The sequence below is a fragment of the Corylus avellana genome, chromosome ca6, assembly GCF_901000735.1.
Source record: "Corylus avellana chromosome ca6, CavTom2PMs-1.0".
NCBI classification, from domain to species: domain Eukaryota; kingdom Viridiplantae; phylum Streptophyta; class Magnoliopsida; order Fagales; family Betulaceae; genus Corylus; species Corylus avellana.
The window spans coordinates 25988198-26001059 of NC_081546.1; the positions used below are offsets into that span (position 1 = coordinate 25988198).

The 12862-nt window shown below is 32.6% G+C and overlaps 1 protein-coding gene across 1 annotated transcript; it reads right to left on the reverse strand.

The window, feature by feature from the left end:
* Nucleotides 1–5538: 5538 nt before the first annotated feature.
* Nucleotides 5539–11087, reverse strand: LOC132184327 (lupeol synthase). The gene is made up of 17 exons (XM_059597917.1): nucleotides 10977–11087; nucleotides 10672–10761; nucleotides 10362–10559; nucleotides 9608–9692; nucleotides 9321–9487; nucleotides 9033–9221; nucleotides 8827–8940; nucleotides 8442–8561; nucleotides 8227–8349; nucleotides 8042–8140; nucleotides 7490–7546; nucleotides 7364–7410; nucleotides 7129–7272; nucleotides 6856–7033; nucleotides 6612–6692; nucleotides 6275–6358; nucleotides 5539–5905 (listed from the first exon to the last, which is right to left on the reverse strand). Exons 1-17 carry the CDS (start codon nucleotides 11070–11072, stop codon nucleotides 5795–5797), a joined length of 1983 nt encoding a protein of 660 aa, XP_059453900.1. The 5' UTR covers nucleotides 11073–11087; the 3' UTR covers nucleotides 5539–5794.
* Between the last annotated feature and the right edge of the window lie 1775 nt (nucleotides 11088–12862).

Below are 12862 nucleotides of genomic sequence, written 5' to 3' on the forward strand. Positions count from 1 at the left end.
TCTTCAACCGACTCAAGCTGATCCTTGTTTTCTCACCCAAAAAAAAAAAATTGTATTGAATGGAAAATGAACCTTGGTTGAGGTGAGTGATAATTGGAGTGGAAATGTTGATATTTGCAGTGAAAGCATGTTTCATTTTAAAAAAAAATATGATCGTTAAAAAAAAAAAAAAATTTATAATATGGACATTAGGAAAAGACAAAAATTCAAAAAATATGACCATTAGAAAATACAAACATTCTAAAATATAAATGTTCGAAAAATAATAAACAAATCTTTGTAAAAGAAATAGAATAATGAAAGTGCATAGTTAAAATTGTGAGATTGCGGGAAGCAGTGGCGGAGCCGGCAGGGGTCAGAGGGGGCACATGCCCCCCCCCAACCCCCAAAAACATTTTTTCCAATGAAATTTTTTTGTTTGCCCTAAACTTGCCCACCCTAAAAACTCTCGACCACTAATTCAGGGGCACCCTTAGAGCATTCCCAATGGAGGAGCCATATTTTTATGTAAAATGGCTCTTCAAAACTCACTTTTATCTAGTTTAGCTAAGCCATTTTTAAATGTCTCTACATCCGATTAGTTATATTTCTATATATTCTATTAAAATATTATTAAAAGTAAGAAAAGTTTTTGGGAAAAAGAGAACATGCAGAGAAAAAGTAGGAAACGATTTTGGAAAAAGATAAAACAGGTGAGAAAAACAATAAAAGATAAATGGCTCCCTTAAAAAGTGCTGCTACATTTAACTTTTTTTTTAGCTCTTCTAATCAAATATCTATTTTACATTTATTTTTGGCTTATCCAATGTAGGAGGTTTTTTGAACATTTGAAGAGCCATTCTAGATAAAAGTAGCATTTGGCTCTTCCATTGGGAATGCTCTTAGTAGAACTCCTTCTAGGATCCTCTTGCAGCTATTGACCTTAAACCATCAAATTTGTTGTTACTGTTTCAATCTTCACTCCTTAGAGCCCTTAGTAAATTAAAACTTAGATGAACAATTGAATAAAGAAGAAAGACCAGCCTTCAAGTCTTTCAAGAACAAGCTCAGAAAAAAAAAAGAAGAAAAAATCGATCTAGAACAAATAAAGAGAAACTTACTTCATTCTTCGACTTCAAGCTCAGAAAAGAAGGAATGGCCCCCAAAAAAAAAAAAAAAAAGTGTGTTTGGGATGTTTAAAGTCATCAAGATATTTTAAGTGATGAGATATTGTTCACAATTCACAAGACATCAAAGATTCACAATTAATTACAATACACAGTTTCATGACTTATTTGTCACTAGTCTTTATTTTGGAAATGAAGCCAAACTTACTAAAAATGTACCGCAAGCTTAAAAACAAATACAACAACATCACCATGGCTTACATCATAATTCAAAATTTGACATTTAAAAATAATAATAATTAAATTGAATCACCTACAGTTTTTTTTTTTTTTTTTTTTCGAAGATGGATAAAATTGGCATCATAATTAATGAAAGTTACTCCCTAGTTAATTGTTAGATATACACGGTTTAACTTTTAAGTGTTTAAAACATATTTGCAGGAATAGCTTTTGCATTATATAATTGAATTTTTTGGACAATCTCTATCTCCATCAAAGTAAATTAAGCAAAATTGATTTTTTAGATGTTATCGGGAAACAACTCTTTTTAAAAAAAATTTCCTTTCACCATGCATATTGCATTAAAAATGGATGATCATTGTGCATTTAGAAACTCTAACTCATAAGATGATACTTTGATAGTCTTGAAGCGGTCAATAGATTTAATTTATTGATTTAGATGAAAAGAGGTAATTCATTAATGTACAGTGGGCTCTAACTGCAAGACATCCCATCCCGTAAATAAATTTTGAAATTTCTCATACTACCCCCCAGTTAGATTGAACTCAATCACTTACTATTGAAATATATAATTAAAATTGATATATATATTATTTCGTTAGTTATATTTTGCCCCCTATGAACAAAAGTTCTAGCTCCGCCACTGGCTGGGAGTACTTTAAAAAAGTTAGTAGTTAAAATAAAAAATGTGATTTTTAACTATTTTTTGAAAATATAAACTAGAATCCAAAATTTACGTAGAGGGGGGATGAATAGGTGTTTAACAAAAATAAATGTTAAATTAAAAATATGGTTAATAACTTTTTTGGTACCTCGGTTTTAATGTTTTTATTTTTCCCTTTAGGTTTTAAAACAAAACAAATCTGGTACCTTACCTATGGGAAAAGATAAAATCAATACCTCCGTTAGTTTCCATCAGTCCCAATTAACGGAGTTTCCACGTGTCACTCCCATAATACGCCACATGTCCTAAAAATTAAAAAAAAAAACTAAACCTAAAATAAATAAATAAAGAGAGAAAATTTTATGGGGTGGGTGGTAGGCCACCCCCAAGGCCGGTCTGGGGTGGTCTTGAAGTAATTCGCTTTTATTGGATAGTCCGATAAACTTCTTATCGTTGATGAACAAAACAACTTCTCAAACACAACAACACTCTAAGAGAAAATAGCTTGGGGTAATTACATTTTTCCCGTCATCAACTACAACGCATTGTCAATTTTTCACCATCAATTGCCAACCTTACTGCCCAACCCTATCATACTACTATTTTCTTCCCAAAACCCCTTTCCGTCAGTCAAACTTTGAAATGACCTAAATACCCTAACTATATAAAAGAAAATTACATATAATACCCTTAAAATTAAACAAATCAAAAATCAAAATTAAAAAACTAAATAAAAATTAAAACAAAAAATATAAATATATATTTTTTTTAAAAAAAGTCAATATAAAAATACTAAAAAACAGATAAAAAAAGACTTAAAAATTCACTTACCCCTGAATTCACCCCCAAAATTTTAAAATCTCTCACTTTGGTATTTCGCTCCAAATACCTCATTCCATTAGGATTTTCAGTGAAATCTCAATAAAGATGTGTGAAATTCCTAAAATACCCTCATTTTTAATTAAAAAATAATTTTTTTATTATTTTTTTTAAAAAAAGATCATCTCAGACTCACAATGGGTCATTCAGACTCACTGTGAGGGGCTTCTTTGACTGGGGTGGTCCCACCTTGAGGGTCATCAGACTGGGGTCACTTTCTGACTCAAAAGTGGGCTTCAAATGACCCATTTGAGGGTCACTGTCACCATGGAATCACTATCAGGACCCTGCTAAGCCCACCATGTGACTCTAGGTCACTTTTTTTTTTCTTTCTTTTTTTTAATATAATCATTATAATAATAATTTTTTATTTATAAATAAGAATAAATTTGAAATTTTAAAAAATTTTAGGGGTATAAAGTTATTTTTTTAAAAAAATAATAATTTATAAAGTTTATATATTTATATTTTTTGTTTGAATTTTTATTTGGGGGCATTTTTATCTTTTAATGAGATTTAACGTCTAAAGGAGAATATTTCATCCAATTTAACGAGTTTGACTAACAGAATTGGGGTTTGGGGAAGAAAATTATAGTCTGATAGGGTCAGTTAGTAAGGTTGGCAGTTCATGGGGGAAATTGATAATGCGTTATAGTTGATGGGGGAAAAAGTAATTACCCCAAATAGCTTTGAAGCTCTGAATACTAATAATCATCTCTTAGCGCAATATAAAATTTGTCATCTTAGTTGCTTTAAAAAACCATGCTCTATAGAGTCCTATATATAAGTAACAGAGAATTAGGTTTACTGAAGTAGAAAACTTTATTATGGAAAATCTATGGTCGCGTTGGGACGGCTAATTGTCTCATTCGAACGGAATTAGGGTTTTATAGAAATTTAAGCTGAACTTCGAAGTGGCAACAACATACTTTCATTCAGACGTCCCTTCGCCAGTTCAGACGAACTTGCAAACGTGAAGCCAATGAAGCTCTCAAGTAACTAATCATGTTCGGACAACCCAATGAATGGAGCTCTTCGGTTTCACTATGTAATGCAACCGTTCAAACGCCTGTCTTGCAAACGAAGCTTCAACCGAGAAGAAATTACACTTTTGGACACCTAATTAGTCAACCTAAAAACAAACAATTTTAGTGAATAAAATTTGATGAAACTGCTAATAATGCCATTGGTATACAAAATGGCATTTTTACCAGCATAAATAGAAAAAGCCGACAATAGTACAAAAAAAAATGTCGGTTTTTGCCTAAATGTTGCCTTTTGTTCCCGGCGCATCTAAGCGTGGAAAATATAGCCCCCTACAACTACAAACATATCCTCCATTCCAAGTTACAAACATGTTCTCGTAGCCTGGAAGCATACACTATTAATTTTATTGCCACACAGAGTTCATGTCCAGAAAATTTGTTTGTCATGTTAAATTATTGATTAAATTTACATATTTCTATAATTTTAAGTTTATGGTATAAATAATGATTTAAAATGGTATCAAAGCTAGAGGTTATGAGTTCGAATTTGACTCCGTCAATTTACCCTTATTTAAATTAAATAGTTTATGTGTTGGACATTGCCTATATATTCTACAAGTCCCAAAAACAAAACTCATTTAGGCGCCGAGGTTCTACCTTTAATACAAATTCATTAAAGGTTCTACCTTGATGACTGTAAAACTATTCAATACAATTCATACAAAAGACTGAGTGTGTAATATTGTTTGACCATGTATTTGTAAAAATCAATCTCATGAAATCATAAATTTTTTCACATAAAATCATGAATCCTCCTTTTGAACACAACAAATAAAGGAACACACGAAAATCTCTGTACAACAACACGGGTTGTAACGGTTTACCCAACAAGATCCCAACACAAAGTGGAAGAAACAACAAACAACCGGATTTCTAAATGCTTATAACCAGTAACCGAAACTGGCTTAGGCGATTATCCGTTTGCAGTTATTTCTAGTTATGCGGTTATTCGGTTAGAGGTTGCTTGTAGGCAGTTATTAGCAGTTAATAACCACACCGCTTGTACACTCCTACACGAAACAACCCAACTAACCAAGCAAAAACAACCATTAATCAAGCATCTCCTGCAATTGATGGCTATTTTAGCCACTCAAAATCAACTTTTTTAGTTTAGCTACTACTTTTTCACAATGAATTCTAGTAGACTATCTATTTTACAATCTACTTTATTTAAATATTATTTTTTAATCTATTTTTTATTATAGATTGAGGCGAGAGGGAGGGGGAGAGGGAGAGAGAGAGGAGAGAAGAGATAAGAGAAAGAAAGAATAAAAAATGTTTAGAAGATGTTACAGTGAACTTTCAAATATGAAAGTTTATTGAACCAAATTTTAGGAAAATTGCTATTCTAGAAGGTCTGCGGAAGCACCAAAATTGTTAAATTTAACTTAAAAGTTAGTTTAAAAACCCTGCTGGAGATGCTCTTTAAACAATAGGGTAGCAATTTGGGGGAAGTATGTTTACTTTTTCCTTTAAATTATTAAAAGTCTCAAATCATCGATTATCTCAAAAGACAACACATACATTATCATGCTAAATCACCACTTATCTGCATAAATTCAAATATTGATTCTAATAAGGTTTATATTACATGATATTACACATTTAACACCCACATATATTATATTAATTGCATTACATGATTGAGTTTCGGTTTGTCTCACATCAAACTAATTATGACATAATTTACATCTTTCAAGTAGTAGAGAATTTTCTGCATTTATTTGGTAATTAAGCATTCTCGACATTTGTTACTTTGCATGAAGGTTGTATATGTAGTGGAATATAACCATTCTCTTTCAAGCTAACCTGGGCTCCTGAAGTTCAATATGCAATCATTTGCTTAAGCATTCAGGTTATCATGCAAACAGAACTCGCCTCCGATATTCTCCAAGAGCCCATATCGGGAAAATGTTTCTATATGATGAGTAGTTTAGTGTACAGTTCCTCATAAATACTCCAGTGATTTCCTGTTGCCAATAACAATAAAAATTTATTTTGATGAAAAATAAAAAATAAAAAAAAGACCAACTCAAAGACATACTTAAATGGATAAAGTTTTCATTCAAATTGAATGGGAAGAAAAGTCACTCTTCACTCCTATTTACCATACTCATTTTATACTAGTTGATGTTACATGTTTTAAGTGGCTTACTATGTCAGCCATTTAAAGAAAAAGAAAATTACTTAAAATATGTCATGTAAGTCGGTGTAAAGAGTAGCATTATTACATCTGTTCTTAAAGCATATGAGAATCACGTGCTTTAAAAACATACATCGATTTAATTGACAGGACTAAAGGAAAACTTCATCAATTTATCTAAATAAACATGAATTACCTGTTGAGGGAAGTCACCATCTTCCATTTGTGAATTGATCAATACTCTTACTCCACGATGAATTGGTGTTGGGTCTATCTCGGCCTAAAGTTGTAAAAACATTCAAAATCAACATATTATGGGTATATATGTTTGTAATCCCAAAAATTTGACACAATTGAATACTTAAGCTTTAGATTTTCTTGACTTCATTTGTGTAAATCTTAATTTTTCTTTTCATATTTCTTCTTTCAATAACACATTCCATTCTTTGGTCTTTTTATGCAGCAATGCTATGTTATAAACTTATAATGCAAAGCAAATGGTCAAATATTTGAAGAGAAAATGATGCACCAACCTGCCCAGCATCAATGAGAGACAACAAGGCCCATGCGGTTTGGACCAAATTTGCACGATTGCCTTCTATATTCGTCCACACCTTTTTCACAAAGAAACAAACTTTGAGATTCTAGCAATTTTGAAGTTCGGATTGTTAGCAATTCGGATAGCTAATGTGAGAGAACCCTTAAAAAGTTCACCAAAAACAAATTGCTAGAAATCTGAATCCACGTTCAAATTGAAAGAAACTGTTGCATATATACCTTGTTTTGGCTTGATAGGTAACTTTCTCCCCATCCACCATTAGATAGCTGCTTTGATAGCAAAAATTCACAAGCTTTGCGCAATGCAGGACAATTTTTGTAGTTTCTTCCACAGGCTGCCAGTGCCCCAACAGCAAACCATGTACCATAGGTGTAGCAAATCCCCCAATGACCGTACCTGTAAAAAATGGTATCAGGGCAAAGGTTCTGAGTTCGAACTTTGTCTCCGTACGATTTAACAACATCAACAGACCAAAAAGAAAAACATATTACCACGATCCATCAGGTTCTTGAACATCTTCAATGTATTGAATTCCCTGGTAAATGCTGCTGTCTATCTCTGTCCTCCTGTGCCTAGGATAGAATTTCCTGAAGAGTGCCAAACCTTGAACTGCAGATGAAGTGCACTCTACGTACCTATAAGGTTACATGACACAGCCTTATTGTTAGGAAGCAAATATGAGCAATACCTTTGTATATATATGTTGTTGTGCTGAAGATGTCTTACTCTCTCTCAATAAGGGCATCTTCGAATAATTCTGTGGGGTTGAACTTCTGAGAATATAGATACAAAAATTATGTTAAAGAGTTCAGGGTAAAAGATGAAGATTTTTGTTAAGCTTTGAGAAGTTACCTCCAACCAAGCATATGCTCTTTGAGGCTCCCATGCTAGGAAACCACCATTGCTACCCTGTAGTGGCAATTGAAAGAAAGTCAATTATTCATGTGAAGCATCTGGGAAAGCTTAAACATAATGAAGTTTTAGAAGTGAAGTAGACAACTTAGCTAGAAAACAGCTTTTTCTTAGGTTTCGTTTGTTTTGATGTAAAATGTTTTCGATGAAATTAATTTTCAGAAAAATGATTTCAGCTAGTGTTTGCCTTGTACAGAAAATCAACAACGACTAGCGAACTTTGGTGGTGGAAAAAATTGAACTACTTGAGAGAGAGCATGCGGAAAAAAGAAGCTCAAACTCATAAAATGGTTCACAGCTTTAAAAATTGTAAACCATATTACAGGGATTGAAGTAGATTTTCTTTGTGAAATAAAAACGCTTTCGGTTTTACTATGATTTTCGGTCGTACCAAACTAAAAAAAAAAAAAAAAAAAATAGAAAATGTTTTCCAAAAGTTAGCCTTAATTGTCAACTGGGTCAAAAATAGAAATTGAAAGGTTGAATTCTTACTTGTAGAGAAAGAATGACATTCACAGCATCATAAAACCGTTGTGTCTCCATTTTCTCCCCAACAAGGTCAGGAGACATTTGTGAGAACAAGATTGTTACCTGCAAAAGAGAAGGTTTTGCCAAATGTCAGATTCTGCTTTGAAACAAATTTTTGGTAATTTATTTTGATAGAGTTGAGGCATTACCTTCAGCCCTTCAGCAGTGCAGTCAGAGACTTGCCAGCCATGGTCCTGCATGGAAAATGTCCATGCTCCTTTACTTATGTGACGATCCATAGCTTTGAAGTCCCCAGAAGGGTTTTCTAGAACCTAGAAAATAACATGATTATGTTAAAGCATTATCTTTGATATAAAAATAAAAAAAAAATAAAAAATGTGAGGAGTATATATATATTTCTGACCTGTGAAGCCTTTACAAATTCATGTGCTTTATGAAGGGTTGGCCAATACTCGTCGTTTAGATTACAAGAGAGAATTGCTTGAATAGCAAAACCCGCATCCCACATCTGACACCCGAAACTCTGCATCAGATAAACCAGGCATCATTTATTATTACATTTCAAAATAAAATATTTGATTTTAAATGGACCAAGATTTTGCAGGCTTGACTTTTGGGTAAATGCTTCAAGTATATATGTGACTACATTAACATGAACACATGTTTCTGGATGTGATAATTAATTGGTTTGTTCTTGTTCCACATAAGACCATGTTAGAATATTTTATTTCCTGATTTATTCTCTTCTTTAGTCTAGATGAAAGGCAAGGGGTGATAATATATAGAACCTGAATTTTTAAGCCATCTTCAGCAACCCAATAGTTGTCTGGAATCCTGCCTAGATGAAGCTTGTATGCCTCCCCATTTGGATCTTCAGCCCAACAGGCAATCAAGCATAATACCTGCAATAAAAATAACCTTGACAATTCAGTTCATTGATGAAAATATCATATACTTTGATTGTATCTGCAGCCCAAGCACACTAGTTATTGACCTTTTCAACGCTTCCAATGCAAAGGTATCTGCTGTTCTCATCCTCATAATGTACATGACCAATTGCAGCTTTGAGTGCCTTCTCTCTCATCATTGAAAATGGCCAATAGCTCAGGATGGGCTCTACTACATGGTGAAGAAATCCCCATAGCGTATCTTGTATAAGGGGATGCGGATAGTAGAGATCCTCCTAAATTAGCAACATGGGTGAGTTTTATGTATGCATTAACTTCACCAGGAATCTTCATGATTACAAAAAGAAATGCAGAAGGATTAAGATTCAACTAACCTTGGCAATTGTATTCCGGGCTTTATTCCAATTAATTTGATGGTAAGGCTCATTATATAACTCTTGTCTTAGTGTTTGAATCAATTCAGTGATTGGACCAACAAACCTCTTCCCATATAAATAAGACATTGGCATGTAAACCGAGCGACAATAGCATAACATTTTGCCTGCATTTCATGTAATTAACACCTATCAGATACATGCACCAAGGCTAACTCTTTAATATATATATATATATATCTTATTATGTGCTTTTCAACAAAAAGATGTACGTGAGTGGAAAAAACCTGGATGCATGGGAAAGATTTTAGGGAGAATCCAGAACTCTGGGGGCAGTGGATTGCAGCCTGACCACTCATACACTCCCAGTACCTTCACATGAGATGAGACATTTGAGTTCTCACTTGACAGATATATATAAATCAATGAGATTCATGCACCTCACTACTTTACATCACAAGTTCACAATAAGCTAAAGATTATATACAGTTGAAAGTAAATATGCTTCCATCATTCTTGTTAGGTTTTGTGTTGGCTAATTCAGTGTCAAAACTAAATAGTTGTAAGTCTAGGTTTATCTGTTAAGTTGGGAATTGAATTGGTGCCTAAAGCTGAAGAAAATAAGGTGTTGGTTGGCTAGCTGGCCGATAGCTGTTGAATGTGAGAATTGAGATCCAAGAGTCTCATTCGCAATTCTGGTCACAAAAGGGTAAAACGGTGGTCAACCACTCCTTAAGAGGCTAGCTGACCACCACAAGGGGTGGTTCATACACACCTTTGTTTTTAATATTTTTATTAGTTTTAGATGCTTAGGTGGCTCAATCTAAACTGTTCATTTTAAATGACTTTTATCCGGACATTAGAGATATGCTGCATTAATAATTGTTTGCTTGCATATGTATATTATCAAGAAATCTTGGAAACCAAAATGAAATACTGATTTTAATTTTCATTTATGGAATGTGAATCTATGCTTATAAATTTCAAGTGTCTGCTAGATATATATAACCAACATAAGGTAATGGTTCTAAATGGTCATACCGTGACCCAAAACTTTCCCCATGAAGGAATAGCCACTAAACCTCCATGGTCAAGGATCCATTTCCTGCCTCTAGCCATAGCCCCATCTTCACCATCTTCAGGTCCCTCTCCAAGTATTCTCAAGGCAATGTAACTCAAAGCTGATCCAAACATTGTGCTGTGGCCCTCTATATGGAAGCCCCAACCTCCATCTTCGTTCTATCCAACAAATACACAAATTTAAAAATTAGCCAATTTTTTAGTTTTCTAGGACTTTAAAGACACAAACTTATGTTCAAAAAAAAAGAAAAAAAAAAAAAAAGAATAAAACCTGATGATTATACAAGTATCGAATAATTTCCCTCTGGTGTGCTGGTGAAAATATAGCATTGAGACCTCCAGTGATGTATAATGCCATTACCTGCATATCATAATAATACGAAATTAAGTTAGATTTAACAAATAAGTCACTAGGTTGCTTGTAAAATTACATACTTTATTAAAAATGCATGTGAGAATTAAGAAATGTAATAGTTTATGCAAGCATTTTTATATCTTAGTGAAAGAAAAATAAAACAAAGAATAAAGATGCATATATATATATATAGATATAGAATGGTGAGAAAAAAAACATACAAAGGGTTGAAGGAAAAACAAGGGGCCAGCTGATTCAGCAGGCCAGTGGCCATCATTGGCTTGAATGGAGGAATAAAAGCTCAGTGCTCTTCTCATTATAGTAATCACTATTTCCTCTGTTATCACCTCTGTTTCTTTCACTTCCACTGGCGCTGGAATTGGTGGACATGGGTTCTCCTTCCTAAGCTGTGAGTTTTCCATATCAAACAGAGAAATGTTCAACTGAAAATTTTCTAGATTCTAACACAAATCACAACCATATGATCTTTAATTGATATTGAACTTAATATCTAAATGTCTACATAAAAATATGAGTGTCGCAGAGAGTATTATACTTTTACTACAAGTTCCTTAAACTTTACTACAACTTCCTTAAAAACTAACGTGACAGTTTACGTAACACTTATTATGTAGTCACTGAACAATTAAGTTTACCCGCCAATTTAATTAATTAGTGGCTGATGTTATAATGCCATTTTTTAGATCGAGCATTTGACCATCTCATCTAAAAATTAATTAGCATTTATTGAAAAAAAGTCAAAGTCTTTTATAACATTCGAAATCGCACCCTGCAAAATATATTCTAGGAGATGCCCACGTGAACAAAGTTGCACCCCAACATTAATAATTTTGTATGATTCATAACTTTTTGGACAAGTAAAAAGAAAATTCCCAAAAATAAGGGCGTTGCTTTTTATTTTATCTTATGATTATGATCCAGAAAAAGAGACCATAATCATTAATGATATTTATGCTAAAGTTAATTTTCTACCGCAAAAAAAAAGTCTAAGCTTTTTGAAAAAATGTGTTGTCAATTTCTAAGGTCAATTTTTTGAACAGCCTCTTATTTTCTTTGCCGGCCGCAATCATGTAGTAATGGAAGACTTCAAAAGTAAATTAGAGCGCGAAGTGTTATGAGTCTATCTTATGATTTATTATATTATGGTCCACAAAAATAAATTTTCCCTTCAGCTTTGGAAACGACTTTATCTTATGATTAATTGTTTTATGGTCCACATAAATGGATATTCCCATCAGCTTTACAAACAAAAGGCCCAATACAAAGTTTCTAGGAATCTAATAATCTATATTGATTCTATAGTGTTGGATCGGAGATGAAACTTAATTGATGTTCAGTAAGAAAAGTCAGCTTTTTTATAATATTCAAAATCACACTTTGTAATGCATGTTTTAAGAGCCGTCCATGTGAGTAAAGCGCCTTTATTACACCTCAACTGATAGGTTTCATACAAAAAATTTGGATTTTTAAGTGTTATATATATATATATATATATATATATATATATATATATTTGGATTTTATGTATTTTTAATAGTCCATATTTAATTTTAAGTTTTCATTTGAAAGAAAGAAATAGTGAAATTAAATATTGACCCATAAAAAACTATAGAAAATTTCTTGTAGTAGTTTTTTTTTTTTTTTTTTTTTGAGAAAATATACTTAACTCCCTTCAGTATTCATGCATTTGTGTTTTGGCATTCAATGTTTAAAAATCGACAAAAAACCTTCACAATATATTTGATGTTGGCAAAAAATATCATCCGTCTATCAAATCTATCTATTTGGACAGAAACCATGCAAACTTTTTCAATTAAAACATTCAAAAATGCACTCAGAGTAAAGTGTAAACATAAACATAAAACAAATGGCAAGAAGTTATTGAAAATATATTTATCGAGAAAAATACATTTCAAAAACAAATGGATGCCACTAGGACAAGAAAAAGTATACGAGCTGTCACACTCCAAAGGGTTAGAAGTTGCTTTATTGTATTACTTGAAAAAGTATTTTGACGTGACTTAAGTAAAGTTAATTTTAAATTTATTGTTAGTACATTGTGCTTTCATATGGTAGCTAATTGCGT

What these genes read in the sequence shown, in the direction of transcription:
- LOC132184327 (XM_059597917.1), bottom strand. Translation starts at nt 11,072, where the DNA reads ATGAGAAGAGCACTGAGCTTTTATTCCTCCATTCAAGCCAATGATGGC. An exon ending in GCATTGGAAGCGTTGAAAAG is followed by an intron (nt 8,941 to 9,032) that starts GTCAATAACTAG and finishes TTTTTATTGCAG; the next exon opens with GTATTATGCTTGATTGCCTG. An exon ending in CTCTCATTGATGCTGGGCAG is followed by an intron (nt 6,359 to 6,611) that starts GTTGGTGCATCA and finishes TTACAACTTTAG; the next exon opens with GCCGAGATAGACCCAACACC.